General features: G+C 42.4%; 7 protein-coding genes across 7 annotated transcripts; 1 reads left to right on the top strand and 6 right to left on the bottom strand.

Moving 5' to 3' along the window:
• Positions 1–17: 17 nt before the first annotated feature.
• BCR41DRAFT_344258 (ribosomal protein L34e-domain-containing protein) lies at positions 18–880 on the bottom strand (the record flags this gene model as incomplete). The annotated part of the gene is made up of 2 exons (XM_022022466.1): positions 18–286; positions 719–880. 2 exons carry the CDS (start codon positions 875–877, stop codon positions 68–70), a joined length of 378 nt encoding a protein of 125 aa, XP_021886573.1. The 3' UTR covers positions 18–67.
• Positions 881–2,940: 2,060 nt separating this feature from the next.
• Positions 2,941–4,043, top strand: BCR41DRAFT_289581 (hypothetical protein; the record flags this gene model as incomplete). The annotated part of the gene is made up of 2 exons (XM_022020334.1): positions 2,941–3,323; positions 3,854–4,043. Coding segments are annotated over 2 exons (573 nt in total), but the record flags the coding sequence as incomplete, so codon positions are not given.
• A 2,752-nt stretch (positions 4,044–6,795) lies between these two features.
• On the bottom strand, positions 6,796–9,416 carry BCR41DRAFT_418000 (hypothetical protein). The gene is made up of 2 exons (XM_022029566.1): positions 8,400–9,416; positions 6,796–8,299 (listed from the first exon to the last, which is right to left on the bottom strand). Exons 1-2 carry the CDS (start codon positions 9,333–9,335, stop codon positions 6,836–6,838), a joined length of 2,400 nt encoding a protein of 799 aa, XP_021886571.1. The 5' UTR covers positions 9,336–9,416; the 3' UTR covers positions 6,796–6,835.
• A 275-nt stretch (positions 9,417–9,691) lies between these two features.
• On the bottom strand, positions 9,692–10,896 carry BCR41DRAFT_297940 (aspartate-semialdehyde dehydrogenase; the record flags this gene model as incomplete). Its single annotated transcript, XM_022020468.1, has 2 exons — positions 9,692–10,491; positions 10,614–10,896. 2 exons carry the CDS (start codon positions 10,894–10,896, stop codon positions 9,692–9,694), a joined length of 1,083 nt encoding a protein of 360 aa, XP_021886570.1.
• Positions 10,897–11,337: 441 nt separating this feature from the next.
• Positions 11,338–15,472, bottom strand: BCR41DRAFT_376272 (P-loop containing nucleoside triphosphate hydrolase protein; the record flags this gene model as incomplete). Its single annotated transcript, XM_022027035.1, has 6 exons — positions 11,338–12,196; positions 12,309–12,910; positions 13,016–13,223; positions 13,342–14,290; positions 14,403–14,835; positions 14,957–15,472. The coding sequence occupies 6 exons, from the start codon at positions 15,470–15,472 to the stop codon at positions 11,338–11,340; spliced, it is 3,567 nt and encodes a 1,188-aa protein (XP_021886569.1).
• BCR41DRAFT_7921 (hypothetical protein) lies at positions 15,327–16,501 on the bottom strand. Its single transcript, XM_022031020.1, has 3 exons — positions 15,919–16,501; positions 15,648–15,813; positions 15,327–15,568 (listed from the first exon to the last, which is right to left on the bottom strand). The coding sequence occupies exons 1-3, from the start codon at positions 16,293–16,295 to the stop codon at positions 15,563–15,565; spliced, it is 549 nt and encodes a 182-aa protein (XP_021886568.1). The 5' UTR covers positions 16,296–16,501; the 3' UTR covers positions 15,327–15,562.
• A 2,742-nt stretch (positions 16,502–19,243) lies between these two features.
• Positions 19,244–25,141, bottom strand: BCR41DRAFT_417997 (hypothetical protein). The gene is made up of 7 exons (XM_022029565.1): positions 25,042–25,141; positions 24,888–24,937; positions 24,570–24,807; positions 23,420–24,467; positions 22,885–23,314; positions 21,222–22,778; positions 19,244–21,084 (listed from the first exon to the last, which is right to left on the bottom strand). Exons 1-7 carry the CDS (start codon positions 25,099–25,101, stop codon positions 19,479–19,481), a joined length of 4,989 nt encoding a protein of 1,662 aa, XP_021886567.1. The 5' UTR covers positions 25,102–25,141; the 3' UTR covers positions 19,244–19,478.
• Between the last annotated feature and the right edge of the window lie 371 nt (positions 25,142–25,512).

The following is a 25,512-nucleotide window of genomic DNA, read 5'->3' as shown; positions in this document are numbered from 1 at the left end:
GTTTTTTTTTTTTTTTTTTTTTTTTTAATTTATTTTACTATATCCTCTTGTCAAACAAAAAGATGATTTACTTGGAGGCCTTGGCGGCTTTGGGGGCCTTAGCAGGCTTGGCGTTCTTGCTCTGAGCCTTAATGACCTTCTTGACAATCTTCTGCTCCTCGATCAAGAAAGCGCGGACGATTCTATCACGAACGCAGTTGGCGCAGCGGGAACCACCGTAGGCACGATTGACAGTCTTCTGGCGGCGAGAGATGCGAGCATACTCAGTAGGGCGAAGAGCAGGAATCTGTTTGAAAAAAAATGAGACGAAAGTGAACAGATACGTGGTGAGCGGAAGAGAAAACATTCCTCACTGATACAGTATTCTTCAAATTGGTATTCTTCTCCTCCTCCCGATGATTGGTAATTTGTTTGGTACACAGTACACGCCTTTCGAATGCATACGCTCCTTCCTGACTTTAAAACATATATGATTCAACGATAGTGGACATGTTGAGGCCACGTAAATTGTACAGTACGCTGGAGTTTCGTATTGTTTTTGTTCATGCAATCAACTTTCAGAATATCCCTCAGTCATTGATTTGTATTGCTTAACTGCCGAGATCGTTTTCCAATTCCATCCCTACAAACGCTCTTCCATTTTTTTACTCCCTCTTTTCATGGCTTCGTTCAACTTCCTGCAACTATTCCAATGCTCCTCCGAATTCCCTCCACTTACACCAGGGAGAGCAACGCCGCAGTCACCGCACTTGGGGGAAGTACCAGGCTTCTTCTCATAGAGCCAAGTCAAGCGACCGCCAGGGGTCTTGACGACGCGAGTCCTGTTGGACTTGGTGTTGTACGACAAACGGCGGCGGTAGGTGAGACGTTGAGCCATCTTCTAGATAATATGGTAATTTTGATTGCGAAAAATACTCCTCCGTTAGCCGCTGTAATGTGAAGATATGGATTTGAATACAGTCTTCCTGCCACGATTCCTGGTCTTTTTTTTTCCGAGTTATATCATCCTGTTTTTTGTGCGAGTTGGTATGCTGGTTAAGTATCGGGATATAGCGATTTCAGAAGCCAAGTCTTGAAAAAATAGAGAAACCGATCGCATGCTTGTTTGTTGGTCAAAAGAACAAAGCCATTGATCATCGGCACTCTGTTACGTGGATTGCTGAATAATGTAAATGTTTTTCCTTGTCTTATACATGTCCACTGGGTCCCTTGACCAGCCATGGCTCTTTGTAAAGTACCATTAGATCTTCGTGGTATGAATTCTGGTCATGTCATGTTTGGCGCAATATTTTTGTTCCGATAATAAGTTACGCTTTTTTAGTCCTTTGTAATCAAAAAGACTGTGATGATTCTAGTAGTGATGAATTCAAATCAACAGCGCGTTGATTTATGGATGGATGGTTGTTCTGCTATCCTGTATGCCTTGAGCATATCCCTGAATCCATGGTACACACAAATCAAGAATTTTGGTAATTACTTCTACAAGTAAGGGAGAGACTGTTAAAATATTGTTCTGCACTGTCTCATATTACGCAGATCAGGCTCGCCACCAGTCCGAGTGGCTTATGTACAATGCACTAGCAGGTTAGGATCAAACTCAAAGTCGTACACACTATTGCTAGGTAGGCACCATGAAGCTTCCCAATAGTCTCCTAGTTTAAGATTTGATTTTTATTAGGATACTTGGACCTCGTAAGTAAAAAGTGGTCTCAACCACTTGAGAACCAGGAATCCTATCAACAAACGGTGCTCCTAGATTTGTAGAGGAAAAAGGGGCTTTTTCTAAAACGTGTATGTGTGTCAAAAGTAGTATGAGTTGTTTTTCGCAAAACTAGATAGCTTCCGATATGATCTGTACCCTATTTCTTGTCAAGACAAGAAATTTTCCATGTCATCAAGTTTGCTTCTGAGAAAATGTATCATCATATTGTGAAAGCTACAGAAGGAAGGAAGGATTTTTCCTAGGTCTTGTTCATAGGCTCTGCGAATGAGAATTGCAATAGGGTATAATTGAAGATGGAGGACACCAGAATAAACCAAAAGGACTCACTTATGATACAATACTCTGAAGTCAGCTTGGCTTGACAAGAAGCTGCCTAGAGCCCTTCTAATCCTTTACAGCGCTATCTTTCTTCTTTTACAGGTTGCCCATTTAGTCTTACATAAGCTCGTTTAATCTCTAACCCTTGTCTTGCCGAAATGAACATCTTGCTCCCGCAAAATTGGCAGATGAATCTAGCATGGCATCTCTTCCTGTAAGGCCAGCCTGGAGACTATGAGGATAGGAGATAGTACAAGGCATTTATGTAACGAGTATAATGACAAAGCAACTTTCATGGCACCCTCACTGAGTACAATTTCTTATTTGTAAGAAAAGAAATCAATCTGTGCAGTCAGCATTGACAGGCTGAATTTCACGAATGAAAAAAAGTTGGCTGGCATTTTTTTTTTTTTTTTCACCAGTGGACTTGGCTGGTACGAGGCGGCGAAGGTATGGTGGTACCCTAAAACAAAAATACTCTGATGCGCTACTGGCACATCGTACCATAACCCAACAGCAACGAGAATTTTCTAGTTGACTACGTGCCCATAGATTGATAAGACGTCTTATTTGTATGCGTCTTTCCTATGATCCTTTAAATTTTGCTCTTACTTGCTTTTCCTTCCTCTTTTATTATTTATTTTATCTTAATTTATTGTTCTTTCCCTTGACATCCTCTTACTACAAGATTCTCATTAAGTTAGCTAAAAGCCGCTTGCATCCCCATCAGCCGACCCAGATCTATCGCCAGAATGCGCCCTGCAAAAACATTTTCCCGTTCATTTCTACTCCCCACATTGATCTGTATTATCGGACCTTTGGCATTGACGACATATGCCAATCCACAACAAGCTGGAGTCCCGGGTGCTGCTGTTGTAGCTTCTGTAGCAAGGCCAGCAACTGTATATCCGACCCAAAATGCTGTACCTCCAATTGACTCCCCAGAAGTCCAGCGATGGCTCAAAGAACTTGATCTCTCTGGAGCGCCTGCGTTTCAACTCAACACGGGCGCACCGCCAGCCTGTCCAGCCAACCTGGACCCTAATGTCTGTTATAGGACATGCCAGAAATGTCATGCAGATGATGTGCTGATCTGTCCAGACAAAGATACATGGGGGTTGACTTTTGATGATGGACCTACAGATCAGACACCGGATCTCCTGACCTTTTTAAAGAGTAGTAATACCAAGGCAACTTTTTTCTTGCTCGGTAGCAATGTTGTCAAATATCCAGAGATTGTAAAGACAGAAATCGAACATGGCCACCATATAGCCTCACACACGTACGTACTCAATGCTTTTTTTTTTTTTGTATTATTTGTTTACCTTCATGATGATACATATTCTGAGTCGAGATCAAGGCAGAATGGAAGTCCTTGGTCTTTTGGCGTCTATAGCAACCCTTCACTCTCCTAAGGATATTTTCGGATGCTGTATGACACGCCTTAGCTTACTGTAAAAAAAAGAAAAGCCAATGGTATATAGCTGTATTAGGCCCCTTCTCCCATGGAGGGAAGGAGGGAAGAAGGGAAGGAGGGAAGCTTCCACTTGGTGATACATAAGCGTACAAGGAGAGTCAAGATAACAGAACACAAAAAGAGACTAAATGGGCCAAATATAAAAAAAAGGGGGCTAGAGAAGATAATGCAAGGGCCAATCACTCAGATGAGGTGTAACTAAAGGAACCAGAATATGGTTGCACAACAATTAAGACCCTTGCATCAATGTGCTTATCATTCTTGCGTAACCTTTTATTAATATTATTATTATTATCATTATTAACTCCATTCCTATACTCCTAAAAAACATATAGATGGTCACACCATGCGCTGACAACTTTAAGCAATGAGCAGATTGTTGCAGAAATGAAGTGGACAGAAAAGGCAATTGAGGATTTCACAGGCTACAGAGTCAAGTACATGCGCCCACCCTACGGCGACATTGACAATCGTGTCCGCTTTGTGCTCAAGAAAATGGGCTACATAGTGGTCGACTGGACTAGTGATGCCTATGACACGAATGATTGGAAAAGTACGTTTGCTTCCTATATGACTGTTCTGCTTGAAAAGGCACGTTGTAATTAATCTCACTTTACTAACCGCTTTGTAATCACGTTATTAATACCATTCCTCCCCCATAGTCGCTTTGAAGCAAGCATCTGTGGCCTCACTCGTTACTTCGTTCCAAAGTGCACTCCTTACCTACAAGAGTAATCCGGCAATGGACAAAGGCGGTTTCATTTCATTAGAACACGACCTCTCTGTAGATACTGTCGCAGTCGCAAAGCAATTGGTTCCCTTTGGTATCGCAAATAAGCTTGCCGTTCAATCAGTAGCTGAATGTCTCCGTGACAGAATACCGTATGCTGCTATCAATGGTGCTCCTCCAAACGCCGCTGGTGCTCCAAATACTACTGCGGCGAATGGAGACGTACGGTCATTAGGTGGGCAGGGCAATGAGGCGGGTGGCGCCAACTCATCAACTGCCAACAGAGTTACATCATATATCATTATTATTTCTTCGAGCTTACTTGTGAGAACACTCACAGGCCTCTTAACCGCTCTGTAACTGTCTTTTTTTTTATGCCCACAAATCATCTCATATCTTTCTTATCACATTCTCACATAGTTAAACTACGATCTAGAACTACTTTGTTTTACATTCTACTTATCATAGGGCACAAATCTTAATAATAAGCGTAAACGGGCGTTTTCACTATTCAAGGCGTCTGTTTCCCAGCATCTTTGAAATCAGTTTGCATCGGGTGTGTATCTACTTTATTGCTTTCTCTCTAATAGTCTATCTGAAAATAAAAATAAAAATAAAATATCCTTATTCTTAGAAGGTATATATCAATCTGTCTATTTTTCTTTTAAAATGCCATATGACGGGGTACATGCTCCAGTTCATTAGCGTCCATATCCCAAGGCACAGTGATGCTGATCGAGTTATCAACGCTGATCACCTCATGCCAGAACCCAGGCGGGGTATATAGAGCATCACCCGGTTCTAAATCAATGACCCAAGGATCTGCATTCTTGACTTTTGGCCATCGTTCCAATAACTCTGCCATGTTATCTCTCAAATGTTCCATATCTTCTTTTCCTTCTTCCTCTCCTTCTTTTCCTGAGCTATTCTTTGATGGGGATTCCTTTGAAGTCAAGACCGTATTAAATGGGAAACAATGTCCCAATCCCCGGACTTTGCTGGCATGGCCTGGTCCAGCGATTCCATCGTATGGATACAAATTATTAGTATCCTCATGTGAAAACACCACGAACCGTTTACGCCCCACTAGTTGAATCAAAACCCCATGACAGCGATCATAATGTAATGGTGTGGTCGCTCCTGCGAGCGAGATCCAGATCCGCATCAGATCTCGATTAGGAGCATTTGCAAATGCAGTTGTCTCCTGAGGTAATGAGAGTGACGATAGCAAGGCCGGGATCTGAAGATCGGTGTATAGTGAGGAAGGGACCATTCCACGGTAGTAAAAACGACAGTATTGCAGCAGGTCCCTACTCAAGATGTCGTTGTTGTAATTGTTGTTGCTATTATTGTCGCCATCATTAATGCTGTTGAGGTGCTCAAAGTCAGCTTGTTGATTTGCTTGATTCTCACATAAAGGGCAATTATTTGAGATAGGTGCAATGTTTGTGCCTGAAGGCTTGTTGTTGTGGCACGTCTGTGCATCCACGCTAACCACTTCTGTCTCTTGGATGATGTCCCAGTTATTTGTTTTTGTTGCTGATGCATCTCTTGTGTCCTCTGTGTCAGACCCTGCATCCGATAATGAAAGTGCTGACATAGATGATAAAGATCGACGCATGGATGATGACGATGGCCGCACAAGCACTCTCTCAATAATCTCATTGGCAGTCATATTGATCTTGCGGGTAAACTGAGGGTTGTCTATAAAATTCTTGCTATCCTCAGCGACCATCACTGGTAGTAAAGGTTCTTCAAATTGATCCAGCGATGACAGATTTGTTCCTGGCGTTGATATGTTTGTAGTTGTAGCAGTGGGGAGGCTCCGTTCCATACCCTGTCGCTGTTGTTGCTTTTGCTTCTGTTCTTGCTCACGAACACTCTGGTTTAAGGCTCGAGTAACATGCTGAGGATCTCTGGCCCATTGATGAAGAACTTTTGTGTCAATGATCTGGCGGATAGCCAGTGGGATCTTATTACGGACTCGACGAGGGAAATTGTCGATGGGCTGAGGTAGGCCTTGGACTTTAGATGGTGTAGAAGCAACTACGATCGCAGGCATCCTTGATCACTTTTTTTTTTTGTCTGTGCGGCTGTTTGCTTTGTTTGAAAAAAAAAAAAAAAAAAAAAAAAAAAAAAAAAAAGAATGAATGAATGAATGAATGAATGAGCGAAATGAATTTGAAGCAAGTAAAGAATGAAAGGATCTCAATGAGGGGAAAAAAACAACAACAACAACAACAACAACAATATGAGTGATTTTTTATGATAGCATCATTGCCCTGCTAGTTATTCGTTCAACAATAAAAATAAACTTATAATTTGTAATATCCGCAGTGATCTGGTATCGTCCATTTCGATTCCTCACCAATGAATCATCCCACAAAGGGTAAATTGAAAGCACGTTTTCTTTAAATTTAGTTTATTCAGGAGGCATATACTGATGAACTTTTGGCATATTGTCCCTATTGTTTGTTAATCTAATCATCGTCTTTTTTTTTTTTTTTTTTTACATCAACTCATTTATTTCTTTAGTGTAACAGGGTTGTATTCTTCCTACTCCTACTCCTCCTCCTTCTCTTTGTCCTCATCCCTGTTTCTTCTCCCACGGAGAAGGAACTGGGAATCGCTTTTCTAGAAACGTGCCCAAGATCCTTCGTACCCTCTGCACAATCAAAGGGTTGTTCTGAACATCATCATTGATACAAAAGAATGCATGCTGATGCTTGAGCTGCATCAACCGATCTAATGACTCTTGTGCCTGGATTCCGTTCCTAAGTTGTACAAACTCAAAATGAGAGGACCCAATTACATAGTTGTACTTGCTTAGATCCCTCAATACCAACTGAAAAGCCTCCCAATCGTTCTTCAAAGGCATCAATCCACTCAGTCCACCGCTTGGCTTGCTACGACTGCTATTACTTCTACTATTGCTACTGCTACTACCATTACTATTACTATTACTATTGTTGCTACTATTACTACTATTTCCGCTACTATTACTGCCATCACCATTAGCAAAATCATTCTGTTGCTCCTGCTCTTGGTGTTGCTGCTGTTGTTGTTGCTGTCGTATGATATGAAGTAGACAATCTCCGCAATGAAACTCTGTGAACGCCAATCGTTCAAAGATGGACCCCTCCCTCAGAGTTGCATCCAGAAACTGGACAGTCTTATCCCTAAAGGCCATTCCAAAACAGAAATCAAGATCTAATTTGCAAAAACGTCGTCTTTCCGATATCTGATAGGGCTTCGTATGTTGTCTGTTAGCACTCTTGGACGTATCTGCATCCACTAACATAAACGGGTACTCATCTAGACCCGTTAACGCATAGGTCGTCTCTTTAGACCAAGGAATATTGACGTCCTCCAGGTTCTTACTATAATTATTTAAAAAGCTAGAAGAGCTTTGATGTACATGAGAACCATCTCGTTTCTTCAGATGCCATTGTTGGTGCTGTTGGTGGTACTGCTGTTGTTGCTGCTGATGATGGTGATGATGGCGATGATGATAGTAATGATGATTATGATACCGCTGTTTTAAAAGGCTCGCATCGTACTCCTCTACAATTCGAATCAGTCTCGAACGCTCCTCCCAATCCAACCGTCCATCCTGGTTCTTGTCTAAATGATACCTCCAATAGGATGTTAGCTGCGTCTCCCGAAGTCGCTCCATCACATAATGCGCCATCAGGAATGACACCTGGAGATCATGCGCTTCACCTTCTCCCCTAAATCGATGTGAACTAGTTTTGCTAAACTCCTCGGGCCAAATCGACTGAATCTCTTCCAGCAAAGGTACACTCAAGATATGAGGGATATGGGCAATGTAAACTCGATGACGTGGACCGAATTGCTTTGAAAGGATAGAGTTTGTATACTGGAGTGACGACCATTCACCCACATTCATATTAGTACTGGAGGCAACAGGAACATAAGGGGGGACCACAGTGTTGGGATCCATGTGGAACACAAATCCATACAGTGGTGTCCAGAAGTCGGAGGAGCCAAGAGGCTTCCCAAAAAACACGTCGTCGTTGAGGTAGACATACTTTTAGAAAAAAATAAAAAATAAAAAATAAAGAGTCAGTAATAGCTGCTAGGACATAGCAAGCAAACGACACACATCACTCATAATAAAACAGACTTACAATGTCAGCTAGTCCAGGAATGTTATGCATTTGACTCTCGATTGAGAGACTGTTAAAACTTGGTAGATGGTTCTGGTCACCATAGATCCGAGTATGCGGAATTAGCTCCAGTCTCAGCTCTGAAGCATGGTCCTGTTCATAGTTCATATCCTTGAACTTGTCTAACTTGTGAATATCTAACCATTGTGGTATCTGTCCTCGCTTCTCGCCTCCAACCGCATCAATTACAACCTCTGTTGTCAAAATCCATGCTTTCCGGAATAAACCTGGTGTTGTATATTCTGCCACCGACCGCATTGAATACTTGAGCTCATCCATATCTCGGTATCTATTCTCTGTTTGATTACTATAGTTTCTCTTCCCGTTGCTACTTCCTCTTGCTATACCCTTCCTTTCGCTTTCTCCTTGGTATGCAACTTGTCTAACTTCTTCTCCTTCTTTCAACGAGGCTTGGGACTCACGGAAGAGAGCCGAATGATCCTTGTAATGCTCCTTCATCTCCCAGAATGCACGTTCAGATCCATTGACCCATGTATAGACTAGATCCATAACAATCTCTTGACTTAGATCACCTACAGCTTCTTTATCCAATAGTTGATATTGCAGCCAATTGGCCATCCATGGTTTTATATTGAGTGTATTCAAACGGCCCCTTTTGAGTTGGATAGGGACGTTAATGGCTCGACGTTCTAAACGTTGGGGTTCTTCCGACAGTTGACTGTGTGATCTGGAAGGAACGTCTGATGAGATATTAGTTGGTAGTATGTCATTACTGTTCTTTTCAAGTCGAAAAAAGAAGAGAGTAGCATTGACAATGACTGAGGAGAGTATAAAGAAGATGACGCCTTTGAAAAAGCTCCTTGGAATGCCTCGTAAACCTTGACGCTGACTCTGTCGCCGTGTCTTTGCAGATTGTGATATCTCTGTTGAAGACATTTTATTGCCTGTACTTTCTTTCTGAAAAAAATGAGGGAGCGGATTACCTCTGTTGAGGTACAAATTACCGTTGGTGCCAAAGAGGAGAAAAGAAGAATGACAAATAAAAAAAAAAAATAAAAAAAAAAAGAGAGAGGATAAATACGAGTGTCTAGGTCTCCTTTTTTTTTTTTTTTTTTTTTTTTTTTTTGATGCTCCACTTCCCAAAATTTAGAGTGCTCTCAAACGATACGATTACTTAAACTACGATGCTTTTGTTGATAATTTCTACTGGTACATCTGCCTCAAGAGTTTCTTGAAATGAAAAAACGATTTATTATGATAATAGATAATCAAGGAACTTTTTCTTTTTTTGTTCAGGCAATAAGACCTTTCTTCTGTGCCAATTCAGCCAACAAGACTCCAGATCCAGCAGCACCCAAAATAGTGTTATGGGCCAAGAGTGTAAACTTGATATCAAAGACATTACATGGGCGCACACGACCGACCGTAACACTATAACCTTTACCATTCTCACGATCCAGACGGGGTTGTGGCCGATCATCCTCTCTACTGACAATGATCGCTTGATCTGGTGCAGAATGACAGCCCAACTCCTGTGCCTCTGATCGATAGTTCTCCAAGACCTGGATCACCTCTTCTACTGAAGGGGCAGGACGTCTTTCAAATTCAATCGACACACATTCAGTATGACCATCCAGAACAGGCACACGATTGCAAGTCGCAGAGACCTTTGTAGTCTTCAACAAGTCGAATGCAGTCGCATCCTGGTTCAATCCTCCCAAGATCTTCAAGGTCTCCCATTCCATCTTGGGTTCTTCTCCACCGATATAAGGGACAACATTATCGAGAATGTCCAACGATGGTACACCGGGATAACCTGCTCCCGAGACGGCCTGCATCGTCGTCACAATGATCTTGCTCAACGGTCCAAATGCATCCTGAAGCGCCTTCAATGGCACGACCAGACCTGAAGTCGAACAATTAGCATTCGTCACTAAGAATCCCTTCTTAAGTTGATGTTTGTTTCGTTGGTGAGCCAAAAGGTCAAAGTGTGAAGAGTTGACCAAAGGAACGATCAAAGGCACATCCTCATTGGTGCGATAGTTCTTTGCATTCGAAAACAAGGCCAAGTCGGCTTTCAGGAATGCCATTTCTAAAAAAAAAAAAAAAAAAAAAAAGCAATGTAGTTCATCGTGATTTGATCAGTCAGCATGATTCAAAAAAAAAAAAGATCCTTTTTTTTTTTTTTTTTTTTTGCTATTGATCAACAATTACCAATATCGCCAGCAACATCAGCATCAAGTCCTGAAAAGACAACGTCGCATTCCAAAAACTCTTTCAAGGGCTCACAAGTCTGGACGACCATATCACGAACGGATGCAGGGATAGGTTGAGACATCTTCCACTTTGTAGCCTTGTTGTAGGGCTTGCCTGCAGAGCGAGGCGATGCACCCAATGTATGGATCGAAAAGCCGGGGTGTTCAGAGAGCAAAAGGATGAAACGCTGGCCAACAGTGCCAGTGGCGCCGAGAACGCCAGCCTTTAATACACGGGTCATGAGAAGAGAATGTGCTTGTGAGTGTATATCAATAAGGGGAGAAGAAGAAGGAGGAGGAGGAGGAGGAGGAGTATGAAGAAAGGAGAAGAAGGCAACCATGAAAAAAGAAAAAGAGAATAAAGTCTAAGCTGGAGTGAGAGTTGTTGGGTCAGGGCACACCTGGAGCGTTCATTGACTCACAATCAGACTCACAGACTCAAAATCTCTTATTTTGTTCTCCTTTGCAGTCACACCCATTAGTTTACATAGTCATTTTTGCAATATTGAATGAATTGTAATACATTTTTATTATGCTTGACATGTGTTGTATTAAGAAGAGTTTGCAATTGTGATCATAATATGGGAATACAGATTGAAAATGTGTGAATGATTATTTGTTGTGATTGGAGAGTATAGTAGTATTAACAATAAAGGCATAAAGACAAAGATAAAAAGAATCTATTAATGAGTGACTTCCAAGTTCTGTCTCTTGCACAGGTCGGCATAAAGGCCACCGCGCGAGATAAGCTCATAATGCCGTCCACTCTCAACAATCGAGCCGTCCTTGACCACAAGAATCAAGTCTGCATCCTGGATAGTGCGGAGACGATGAGCAATCACAATTGTTGTACGACCTTCACGTGCCCTATCCAATGCATCCTGAACCAACTTCTCGGATTCGGAATCCAAGGCTGAAGTAGCTTCATCCAATAACAAGATCTTGGGATTACGGATCAAGGCACGAGCAATTGCAATACGCTGCTTCTGACCACCAGACAACTGAGAACCTTTGTCTCCAACACGGGTTTCGTACTTGTCAGGTAGTGACATCACAAAATTATGGATGTTGGCGGCCTTGGCTGCAGCGAAGACCTGTTCATCATCCACTGTCTGGCCATCAGGGACACCATAGCGAATGTTATCACCAATCGAGATATCAAACAGGACGGGCTCCTGTCCGACCAAAGCCATATGCTCACGGATGTTGTTAAGCTGCAAGTCGCGAACATCGTAATTGTCAATTGTAGCCTTGCCACCCAAGACGTCATACCAACGCTCCAACAGTGCAATGATTGTAGATTTACCACATCCAGAGGGACCAACCAATGCCACTGTTTGTGAAGGTCGAACCGAGACATTGACGCCCTTGAAGATTTGCTGATCAGGGCGGGTAGGGTAGTGGAAATCGACATTTTCGAGACCCAGGGATCCATCAACCTTAGTTGGAGCAATACCATCCTTGAGAGCATCAATAGTCGTCTGTTTATCCAAAAGCTCAAAGACATTGATAGACGACTCCTTACCCTTGAAGAAGCGAGGACTGTAAATAGCATGGGGAAGAGATTAAAGAAAGTGGGATAAGTAAAATGCTTGCAAAGATTCAAGATAATAAAAGGATAACAAAAGATTGTAAATAGCAGAAAAATACTTACGCCTGAGAAGCAAGCTGTCCAAGACCCATAGCCATAAAAATCACATAGAACATGGTCTGGAAAAGGTCGTCCCAAACCATCAAATTAGCGATCACAAAACGGTATCCTGCATAAAATCCGATAGCATATGTCCAGAACGCTACACCTTGTGAGAGAGCATAACCAAAAGATCCAAGCCAGGCACGGCGCAACGCGAATTTATGAGGTTCTTTCGTAATATTAAGGTATTTTTCCTCAAAAGTCGACTCCTTTGCAAGTGCGACGACAGTACGGATGTTGGTGATGGCTTCATTAGCAACACGTCCGGATTGCTCGTACGCTTTCTTGGACTTGTTGCTAAATCCAGCTAAGGCACCCATAGCAAAGTATTGAGAAGCACCGATAAGGGGAATACATGCCAAAATGACAAGAGTCAAACGCCAGCTCTTGGCAAATGCGAGACCAAGACCCATGGCCACGGTGACAATGGTCTGGAAGGAGAGCTTCATGATTTGAGAAATGAGCTCATGCATCTGGTAAGCATCAGTGGCCAAACGCGACGAAAGTGCTCCTGTGCTGTTCTCCTCTCTGTCGAAAAAGCCCATTTCCTGAGAAATGATAGCCTATACAACAAAACGCCAACGAATGATGGAAAAGATGTTAGAATATCAGATCTTTAAAATACCGTAGATTCATATAGCGTTTTTTTTTTTTTTTTTTTTTTTTACCTTAAAACTTCGAGTTCTCATACGACGAGCCATAACCTCGCCTACATATTCAAAGACCCAAATAGAGCCTCCATTACAGATAAATGCCGCAATTCCGAGGACAACAAACATGAGCGCATTATGGTTGACATCTCTGGTAAAGTTAGGATCGGTAGGTCTCATCAAAACGGTCAACATATCTCCAAAGAATATGGCAAAAGCTGGGAAACTTTAAGCCAGTGGAGAAAATATACAGCAAAGAGAATAATTAGATTAATGATGCCACAAAGTCATTTGAATAATAAAAAAAAATAATAATCGCAAAAAGCCAGCAACCAATTACTTACATAGCACCTGAACCGCCGCTCAAAATAGCACCGATGATGACGAGTGTCCATTCTGGACGCATGTACTTTAAAACACGCATGATGGGAGCCTTTTGTGCTTTGATCGAGGCAGCCTTCTCTCGCTTTATACGAGCCTCTGCCTCTTCAGGTGTCTCAGGAATAGAGACAGTTGTGTCAACTCTCTGAAGTGACTTCTCGGAGCGAGGGACGGATCGAGCAGAGGACATGCGGCGAAGTTTGGTCGAGAAACTGAAGCTCTTGCGACGCTCATCAGTGGAGGTACGGGCAGCAACTTTCTCATCAGCAATGGCAATATGGGGTGCAGCAGTTGAGGTATTATCAACAGATTCGGGAACTACGTTGTCGACATCAACGCCACCAGACTTGAGCTGCTGTTTCATGACCAATTCGGCATAGACACCACCCTTGGCTAAGAGAGATTCATGTGTTCCGCTTTCCAGAACAATACCCTTGTCCATCACATAAATCACATCCGCGTTCATGACCGTGGAGAGACGATGAGCAATCACAATGGTCGAGCGTCCATTAGCAGCTTTGTCCAGGGCAGCCTGCACAATGCGTTCAGATTCGGTGTCAAGGGCAGAGGTGGCTTCATCCAACAATAAGATACGGGGATTCTTGATCAAAGCACGTGCGATGGCAATGCGCTGCTTTTGACCTCCAGACAACAGAGCTCCCTTTTCACCGACCATGGTGTTGTACTTTTCAGGTAACTTCATGATAAAATCGTGTGCATTAGAAAGACGGCAGGCCTCCTCAATCTCTTTATCAGTCGGCACAGCTTGGTCCTTACGGATACCGTAGATAATATTTTGCTTGATAGAGGCATTGAAAAGAACAGGCTCTTGTGAAACAATTCCAATAGTATCGCGAAGATAAGTAACATTCCAGTCCTTGATCTCGACGCCATCCAAGGTGACGGTTCCAGCTTATGAATGATAAAATGAAATGAAAATACATATGTTTTAGTTCATGAAATCTAGTACTGTGGATAGGACTCTATGCAATGTACATTCATTAGATGGTACTATAATACTTACAGAGAGGATCGTAAAAGCGCTCAACCAGGCCGATGATGGTAGACTTTCCACTTCCAGAATGACCAACTAAAGCGACAGTCTGACCAGGTTTCACTTCAAAGTTCATCTTCTTCAAAATCTGAACATCAGGGCGAGAAGGATAAGCAAAATCAACATCGCGGACAACAATATGTCCTTGAACATTTTCTGGCTTGGCACCAAGAGGGCTGGCAGAGTCGATGGTAGGGACGCGGTCAATGGTCTTAAAGATACTGTAGGCAGCACCCTGGGCACTTGCGAACGCTGAAACGTTAGGTCCAATATTGCCAAGGGCGAACGCGCCGATGATCATACCCATGAAAACGTTCAACACCTCTCCAGAAGCCATTTTACCATCATGAACCTCACGGCCACCGAACCAGAAAGCAAGAGCGTAGGTGCAGAACAAAATAATCTAATTCAAGGTCAAAAAAAAAAAAAAAAAAAAAAAAAAAAAAAGGTCAATACCTCAGAAATACATGATAACAGAAGATATCAAATCAAAAGCAAAAAAAAAAAAAAAAAAAAAGACATACCATGAAGCCTCCAATACCAAGACCCATGGCGAGAGCACGTTTCTTTCCGCTGTTAAAGGCTTCGTCCAACTGCTTGATGTAAGCATCGGTCTCACGCTTCTGACCACCAAAAGCAACAATAGTACGGATGGATGAGAATGTCTGCTCAGCAATAGATCCGGCCTTTGAGTAAGAGTCCTGACCCTTGGTGGTGCTCTGAACCGTGAACTTGGACATCATGACAGCACAAGCTCCAATGAGAGGCACAGCGGTCAGGAGAACCAAACTGAGCTTCCATCCTTTGGTGAAACCGATGACGAAACCAGCAATGAAAGTCGTGAAGCTAGACAAAGCCAAGCCGACCTTATCTGCCATACCATCGTAAATCAATTGGGTGTCCGAGTTGAGGCGAGTAGTGAGCGACTCGGATTGCTTTCCAGTATCGTGCCATCCAATGTCCTGACGTAAGATCGCATGAAGGTATTTTTCACGGATTCGTTTAACCTGGTTCTCTGCTGCCAAGGTCCAGAAGCACATTTGAAGGTACTATTAATGCAGCAAGGCGACAGAGAAATTGAGGATATCAGGTTAGTACAAATGCCTTTAAGCTACAGATTTCCTTGTCCGCTAGAACTAGAAGGAATATTTCGCAATTGTCAAGGGAAGGCATGACAATTAAGAATACAGAATAAAAGAGAAAGTCATGACTTACAGCAGCAACAAAGACAGCAGCACCGATGATAGCGAAAATAACCACATTTTTCAAGACATCCTCTTCTTTATTTTCAGAATAGGCCAAGTCTGAGACGATGTTTCCTAGGAGCAGAGCAACCAGTGGCTGACCCACGCCAGAAGCTATCGATGCGATGATAGCAACACTAGAGTGATCCAAGATTAGAAATATACAGGTCAAATTAGGAATGGAAGAAAGAAAAAAAAAAAAAAAAAACCATCGTGAAACAAAGTATCACATTATCACTTACGTGATATAAAACAGGTCCCGGTTGGAGGCAAATCGGTAGAGGGAAAAGTAACTGACAGTTTTCTTGGGTTCAGCTGGAGCAGGATCCTTTCCTTCTGCTTCATCATCTTTACCCTTACCCTTCTTGTTCTTTTTGCCTTTGTTGTTTGGAAGAGTGTCGACGATGCCTTTGTCCGAGGCAACAGTGGATGCGGAGGTCTCTACGACACTTCCGGAATGTTTCTCCGATGTTGTAGCAGCAGTAGCAGCAACAGCAGCAGAGGTGCTAGTGATAGGGGCAGCGAGGTTGTTGGTAGTAACGGTCTCTGCGATGGCAGCATCGACAGCTGTGGGATATTGCTTGAGCTCCTCGAGCTCCATCTTTCCTTCACCAGACATGGCTAGTCAAGGTGATGATTATGAAAAGTGAGGATGGGATTGAGAACTAAGAGAGTGGGGAGGTAAAAGTAAAAGAGAGTAAATTGGGTATGTTGTTAGGTTAAGATGAAATGAATGGTCAATAAAGCATTTCAGTATGGGAGGGGAGGGGAGAAAATGTGTTGACGAAGAGAAGAGGGAAGTGGGGGGGTTTAAGTATCAACGGCAATTGAGGGAAAAAGGAAAAAAAAAATAAAAATAAAATAAACAATGTTTTGAAAAACAACTGTGCAGTGCGCTTCTTCGGAGTCAAATAAAATTTAAAATACAGAGTGGAAACTGCGGATTAGATCTGACATTGCTGGAATAAAATAAACAAAACAAACAAAATAACTTTTTTTGAACAGATTTGGCAAATAACAATGCGAAATGTAGACTCTTTAGGTTAGACATCTGCAGGATGTTGTTCTTAAAATGAAGCCATACCTTCGCTCTCTTTTACATATGAAAGGGATCGATGTCAGTAACGATGATGATGAATATGGAGACATGGAATGCGTGCATGCTGATGAAGAAGAAAAAGAAAATGGAAGGACGGAAGAATATCCGAAGAAAGAAGGGGTACTGAATAATATATTATTAATAGTATACATATATAGTATTACATTTATACATTTGGATTGTAAATTATACTTCTAGAATTACCTGTTTGCCTTCAATTTAATGTTTGAGCTGTCACTGTGTTTTATAACACCCTATTACGCGGTCCAATAACCGGTGGGGATACTGAGACGATCAGGTCTTAGTTCAAGCTTTATGATCTAAAAGATTGTCATGATCAGCACCTTTTTCTTTTTTTTTTTTTTTTTTTTTTTTTCCTCTTAAAAGACTAGCGTTAATATTAGCATTGGCATTAGCAACAGCATCGAGCAGTGGCATCGAGCAATGGCATCAACATTTTACTGTAGACATTAAACGTTTAGCAGAGATTGAACCCTCCACACTGGATCCGCAGTTGAAGCGTAGGGGAGATTGGAGCAATGGAGTAAACTTTATGGACAACAAGCTGGGGCTTGTTACAGGTCGGCATTAAAAAATAAGTCATTTTTTTTCTGTCCCAGATCAGGCCTGTTCATGTCCTTCAACCCCTTTTTGTGTGGTTTTGATCCAACTGACTATCATCCTTTTTGACGATGATCAATGAACAGATCAAAAGCGTCACCAAAGTTGCATGCATTATTCCTTTTGGCATGCCAACACCAGCAATCCAACAATAAACAAAAAGATGGAGGCTGATTTAGCTAATTCATCACCTCATCATCCTCTTGGCGTTCGATTTGACATGGTCAATTTGACTTTATTATGACTATTCTATTCTATTCTATTCTATTCTATTCTATATATTTATCATTACATTATTGCATGTAGTACAGAGACAAGGCTGTTGCTTGGGAATGAATACGTTTTTATCGCTGAACAACAAGTATAGTAATCAATGTACCCAATCGGAAGTGGGCGAATGCTGAGCTTCTTGGGATAAGGATCCCTTTTCTTGGGAGACATGGGGGAAATATAATTTTTTTTTTGCAAAAGAGGAACATGTCTACGCCAGGTAAAACTGGTTTGGCTTTACCGGGATAAATAAAAAACCGGATTTTTAAGGTATTTTATGTTCGTGTCCTAAACAAGTTATATGAATGCTAATTTATTTTTACAATTAGACTATCTATTATCCCTTCCTGAGAACACGTTTGATCCTCCCTCGCTACTCTACCAAAAGCAACATGAAGACAGGGTCAAAGCCTTCTCCACCAAAAAGCGACACGAAGACATGGTCAAAACCTCCTGTACCAAAAAGTTACACGAGGAAATGGTCAGCCCTTCACCAAAAGCGACACGTCGACATGTAGTCAAAGGGTCCAATGAAAATATTAAACAAGGTCCTTGGACCTTTTACACGTTGTACAAGATCATGGAGGCGCGTGGTTTGTCTGCAGGGGACAAAGAGCCTGGGCCCCTAGAAACTTTTGTTATACTTTTGAAAAAAAAAAAAAAAAAAAAAAAAAAAAACTGATCTTGCGTGTCGTTTGTCGCTTGTCGCTTGGACCACGAGGTCAAAAAAAGGAATGCACGTCCCCAATTTCAATTGATGATTGAGACCCAGGGACAATAAAAAATAAATAAATATAAAAAATGTACATGTATCTTGCATCTGTACTCTCCATCTTGGCTCCTTTATTGTGGCTTCTAATCTTCTTGGCAGCCTTTGTATAATTTTGTCGACTTTGCAAACAGTCACATCACGCCTAGTTGGAATAAACAAAAGCACAGCTTGTATGAAGTAAACAAACTTTTAGAACAAGCTTGGCTATTGTGTATACATTTACATCTGTTCATCGTCCTTTGTGTTTTCGTAAACACATACATTTATACATATATATTATACATAGAGTTATAATTTTTATTGTTACTATTTTTATTCTAATTTTTTTTTATCATGAGTTATCCATGTCAAGACTTGTTTCAATACTTGTATACAAACACTATTTGGAAAGGGATCATGTTCAGTCTTCTAAACAGGGAGTTTACATTAAAAAAAAACTTGTTCTGGTGAGAGAAGTATAGAGGATATCCAAGATAAAACCATCCCTCGGGGGTTTCAGTAATGATGGTGTATATTTCGGGTAACGTATTCAATTGTCTGTAAGACAAGCAAAAAAAAAGGAGGGGAAGGGTGGCGTATTTTTTTTAATTGAAATGATAACCAGATATGGGAAAACATTTCGCCACAAAAACTTTTTTTTTTTTTTTTTTTTTTGATACATTTCGTTCTATGTCGCTAAAGCCATCTCTTCTTTGCAACAAGTTTTGGAAATGGAACAAATAAACTCCTATCAAAACGTCACTTCATCAGCTTTTATCGTTTGGAAGAAAGCAGAGAAATCCTGGAATAAAGCAAATCTACAATTAATTTATTAGAGCGGGTCGTATACTTGCCCATTATGTACCGCATATATACACATGCATATACACGACCGAAGAAAGCGGTCCAGCGTTACCATTTTACCAGATCAAACGGAATAATCTCGAAACAGGAAAAGAGACGCTTTGCTTTGAGATAGGAAGAGCAGAGATCATCATGAATTGGAGCGGCTCTACCCTCAGACTGGGAATGGCTAAATATTTATTCATGTACGAATACTTTTATTTTTGTGTCAATGTCGTGATTTCACCCGCCTGGTGTGCCAACTTGAAGAATAAGGACTCGGGTCGCTGCAATAGTCTCTCGGGTGTGTCATATTCTATCACTTCTCCCTTTTCCATCACCAAGACCTTGGTCGAATCCATCACGGTCTTGATCCGATGAGCAATCGTCAATACTGTTCGATCCTTGAATTCCTCTCGGATAGTCTTTTGAATCAACTCATCTGTCTCCACATCTACAGCCGCTGTCGCCTCGTCCAGAACCAAGATTTTGGACTTACGAAGCAATGCTCGGGCTAAACAGATCATTGATCGTTGTCCAACAGAAAAGTTTTCACCATTTTGAATAACCTCTGCAGATAAGCCACCAGGTAAGGACCGAATGTGATCCTTCAGGTGTGCGCGCTCCAGTGCCTCCCAGAGACTTTGATCGGATGCTTCTTGAAACGGATCCAGATTGTCACGGATGGTACCCGCAAAAAGAGTAGGGTCCTGAGGGATAATGGCTAGATGCTTGCGTAGATCCACAAGCCCCAATGTCGAAATATCTACCCCATCAATTTCAATCGATCCACCATCCATTTCCTCGCTCTGGTTTTGGTTGCCATCGTCATCAACGTCGTCATCATAATGGCCAGAATGTGGCAGATTTGGTTCAGATCGCCCACGGAGAAGAGTCTGCTGTTCACTTTCAGGCTCTAGTGACCGAATGTGGTATCCGGTATTGTCGCTTGCTCGAGCCCAATGACTGTTCGCGGCTTCTATGATTCGGAACAATGCCAATGTCAGTGATGATTTGCCTGCCCCAGTCCTGCCTACGATCCCGACTTTTTCTTGTGGCTGGATCTCGAAGGATAAGTTCTTAATCACCAAGTCTAACCCCTCACGGTATCGAGTGGAGTAATTCTTGAAGACAATGCGTCCTTTATCAGGCCATTGATCTGGTATGCTTTTATCTGTATGCTCAGGAGCCTCTGTATACTTGTCTGTGTACTCTTGCACACGCTCAACCCCAACCAGATGAGACTGCCACTCTGTGTAATCCCTGCAGAGCCACATGATATTCTCAGCGGCACCCAACGCGAAATTGAGTGAGAGGCCAATGGCGCTAGGATCAACCGTGTACCGCGCCAAAACGCCCGAGAGCGCCACTGAGAACGAGATACCAGCGCTGAGTATCTGAAGGCGGAAATCGACCCAGCGATTGCAATACATGTACGCTGAGAATGCATTCGCATTGTGATCTGTAAGCTGATCACTTTCTTCAATGAATTGTTTCTGGATCGCCATAGCGCGGATAGTCGAAACCCCATTGAGGGACTCGTCAAAGTGCTGATAAATAGGCGAGAAAGACACAGACCAGATCCTTTTGAGTGACCGAGTCGCCCAGAGGAATCGTCTCGAGATTAGGATAAAGAATGCTGCGATAATTGGGATCATAATGATGAAGGCAGGAGTCGTGAACCCAATAACCATGAATGTTGCAGCAACAGTAGTACTCAGATAGAGCAAATCTACGAACTTCCAGGGTAAATTCTCATCGATCGAGTACAAGTCGCCTGAGAACCGATTCAAAACGCGGCCCAGTGGTGTTGTATCAAAGAAGCTAATATGAAAACAGGTTCAAATGAACTATTAGTAAGTGCCACTTTTTGCCTCTTGATTCAATAAAATAGGTGATAAAAGCTTAAATCGCCATATCACTGTATCATAGCAGTGTGTTTTTATACAAAAATATCTTACTTCATGGGAAGTCGAATCACTGTCGAAATGAGATTTTGATGGATCAGTTCCGATGCTCGGATACGAGCCACAGCCAGAGACAGATACACAAAATGAATGTAAAGAGCCACAAATACCAAAGCCATGGCGAAATAAACGCCTAAGAATAAAACTAGAGATCCTTGAAGCTCCTCATCGGATTTGGAGGTCCAGTACTTTAGCCAGAGACTAAATCCAACTTGACAAGCTTCTGCCGCCACACAGATAAAAATGATCGCCAAAACGACCTGTAGTGTACAGGCCTTAACATAAGTCTTTACCAACTTCCACTCAACTCCACCTTTTTTCATAACCTCTTCTGCAATCAGTTCATCTGCTTCATCCTCCTGATCCTTCCCAATTGCTGTTGCCGTTGCTGCTGTTTGCTTTTTAGATTCGTCATCCTCTTGTGACACCTCACCTTCATCGTCTTCCATTGTAATATTATCCCAATCGAGCCCACTGTTATCTACCAGGTCTCCTACTGTAGTATTGTCGTTTGCCTGGACGAGCTCAATGCATTTTGTTGTTGCTGCTGTAGCTGATGTTGCATCTGCAGATTCTACTGCTGCCCTATTACTGCTTCCGCGCTTCTTAACGCGCTTGCGCTTAGCGGAATATCCATTGATTAGCTGGTAGAACGATCCCCCAGCTGCCATTAAGTCACTATACTTTCCAAGTTCAGTAATCTCGCCATCCTTGATGACCACAATTTGATCCACATTTTCCAGATGGTGGATTCCATGAGTGACAAGGATCCGAGTCTTGTCCCTGAGCATCCCCGTGGGCCCAATCAGGTTATTCCAAAGATGCTGGTCTACATGCGCATCCACAGCGCTCAGGGGATCATCCAATAAGTACACGTCCGCATTATCGTATGTGGCTCTTGCCAACGAGACGCGCTGCTTCTGGCCACCTGACAGGTTGATACCGCGCTCTCCAATCTCGGTCATATCGCCTGCGGGGAGAACAGCTAAATCGAGTTCCAGTCCACAGGCACAGATCACTTCATGATACCGTTCTGGATCATAAGCATTGCCAAAAACAATATTATCTCTTAACGTGGCGTTAATAATCCAAGCTTGTTGTGGGACGTATGCAACCCTTCCACGGATGGTGATAGATCCTTGAAGCTTGTACATTTCCCCAATCATGCCGCTTAGCAATGATGACTTTCCTTGACCTACGCGACCCACTACGGCTGTCAGCGTCTTATCCATAGCTGTGAGATTGATGTTTCGAAGTGTCAGTTTAAAGGGTTGGTCATTATTAGAACCGTCGGTGGCGCCATGGTTCTGATCTTGAGGCAGCAGTGGTTGATTTTCATCACTGCCTTCATCTTCTTCAACACCCTCTTCCAGAACAGTATGCTTTCCGGAAGTCCAAGACAAGTCAACGTTTTTTAGTTGGATAGCAATCCCAGTGTTGTTTATGCCTTCACGACTCTCACGCGTGACCTGCGTCTCGTCAATTTCCTCTCGCAGCAAGAAACGTTGAATACGCTTTGTAGAGACAATCAAACTGATCGTATCCGATGTTCTATTATACTCAGTTTTTTTTTTAAAAAAAAAATAGGCGAGAATAAGGTTTTGTATATTTTGCATTCGGGCGATATCAAAATGCACAAGATATTATATTATCTTACCCTTCTGCCAACCGGTTAATAGGCTCGTGTATCAGCTTGAAAAGAGAGATACTTACAAAGACGACCTTGGGTGTTAAGGTGCCATGGCCAATAGCCATATAGACTCCAAAGGTCATAAGGCTAATTACGGCAGAGCTAGAGGCAAAGACCACACTCATGATAGCTTCCAAGACCCCCATTCGCCTCAACACATTCAGTTCCTTGGCTCGCGCACCCAACACTTTATGTCGAAAAGCTGATTCCCATCCATAAAGCTTCACAATCTTGCTATTGGAGAGAACTTCCGATGTAAGTCGAACACGTTCGTCCGTAGTTTGGAGACGCTCTTCTTCTAGACCTTCGTAAACGCTGCCACGCCAAAGTTGCAGCGGAATCAAAGCAAGGATCGTGAACACCCCGGCTAAGAAGCTCCATCCAAGGAGGCGGTATACTATTAAAGATGTGGAAAATAGAAACAAATATCTTCATTAAGGTTAAAAGAGACTGAGAGAAAGAGGGAGGGGAAAGAGGGAGGGGAAAAAGAGAGAGGACTTACGCAGGAATAAGCAAATTCCAATGTCAAATGGGATGGATATCCAGGCAGAGAGCAGTTCAATGCCATCTCCCCACGTTCTGGCGTCAACGGACATATGGTTGGTGATTGCACCAGTGGATGACTTGCGTCTAGCATCAGGTGAGAGCCTTAGTGCCTTGCGATAAATCATAGCTACCAATGCGGACTTGACTTCAGTACTTAAGAGAAGGTTATCTTTTAAGCAGATCGAGTATAACCCCATCATAACCACACGTTCCACAACCATGAGAGATGCAAGTATAAGGCCGTAGAGGAGCGGCTTCTCCTCAACATTGCGCCCAGGCAACGATAACGACAACAACGAATGTGATGGAGCTGTTCCCAACAGCTTATCCTCGCGTTGATTGGATGAACGAATATCATGGTCAGGTCCGTCACCAATATAATCCAATAAGAGGCCAAGCAATAGCGGAGCCGCGTATGCTGTAAATGGGAGAATGATCCTGACGATGACAATAGGAACAAGTCTTCTCCAGTTTGCAATCAAAATCGTGGTTAGGAGTGATGGTGGCTTCACTTTTTTCTTGATTTCACCCGAAATATTGCTACTTTCAAGTTGGTGCACCTTATCCTGGTACCACTGTAGTCTTGTATTCCAGCAAGTAGAAAGACGGATATAGCTCGGCTGTGCCTTGTGATCCTCAGGGAGGGTGTTTACAATATCTGTTGGACGGAGCATCTGCTGCTTGGCTGCCAAGTCGATAATGGGCTGGAAAAACCAAAAACTAATCTGCGAGAAGAAGTTGGCCTTGTCCCATGCCTGTGCATTACTCAGCCGCTGCACATGTGTGGATCCACGAGGCCATGCCTCCACCACAAACCCGAGTACCAGAGAGATCAAGAATAAAAGACCGGATTTGAACTCTGGTTGCTCATTCATGCTTAGATCAAAAAGTGTATGCAGCGTAATCACAGTCGCCACGATGGAGATTATAAAAAAGACAAATAGCAAATTGGAAGATCGGATGGTGTATTTATGCTCATTATGATTGAGGACTAAGGCTTGCAACTAGTTAGTTCAGTGTCAATGATATGAGTAAACTGATCTTGTATTAAAGCAACTGCTCAAGTGGGGCAACGCCATTCTTTCATCCATGGCCTTAGGACTTACCCATGTTAGGCCCATAATCCATGACCCTATGCTTTGCATTGGTATCGAGTCAGCAGACCGAATTAAGAAGGTTGCTTGGATCAACATGGAAATGCTAGCAAGGGCAATGAGTCCCTGTGTAGGCCAGTAGATCCAGGCTGTACAACCGAGACCATGTGCTTGACATGATGTGCGAAGGTAGTATATTCGGCTAGCGGACAGAAGAAGAGCCACAGAGGCTGATGCAGTGTAGAACAGGCTAGAAGAAGCAAGTTTGTAAGGGACCAAAAAAAAAAAGAGAGACAAGGGTGAGAACTACTATAAAAGGTATATGTATACCTGTATTCGAAGCAAAGGGTGAAGTCCATGCGATCTGGACTCACTGGTCCCTGATGACAGAAACAGAGCAATAGAGGAAAGGGGGTTAAAATAGTGATAATATTTAAATTTCTCTACGGCGCATTTTTTTTTGTATTTTGCCATATTTGTTTACCCATCCTTCAGAGCCGCGCCCATTACAGAGCCATGAGGTGTCCAGAAGGATCGCGGTCATTGCTGCCCGATAAAAAAAAAGTGAAGTGAAGGAGATTTTGATGTGGACCAAAAAAAAAAAAAAATGAGAACAATTAGCTTATTTAAATGTGCCAAGATTGAGTTTGACAGGGTTGAATTGGACCTTGGGAGTTTTTTCTTCTTTTTGGGCATTTTTACGCCGTCTTCGTATCCTTTGCGCCTTCCAGAACCTTATCAGGTACTTGACGCCATAGTAAAGTACCAAAGTGAATTCTCATTTGAATTCAAATGTCAAATGCCATTAGTCGCAACCGTGTGCTAGTCTGCTAATTGTATAGTCTTTTGGTGGTGATCCATAAATACATTCTCTGCAAGAAACAAATAAACAAGAAAATAAAATAAAATATAAAGCATATGCCAGTGGTAAATTACAGCGTTTATTAATGGCTAG

Source organism: Lobosporangium transversale (assembly GCF_002105155.1).
Source record: "Lobosporangium transversale strain NRRL 3116 chromosome Unknown BCR41scaffold_1, whole genome shotgun sequence".
Lineage (NCBI taxonomy): Eukaryota > Fungi > Mortierellomycota > Mortierellomycetes > Mortierellales > Mortierellaceae > Lobosporangium > Lobosporangium transversale.
Note: the sequence above shows the minus strand (reverse complement) of the source record. Positions and strands in the feature narration are given on the sequence as shown.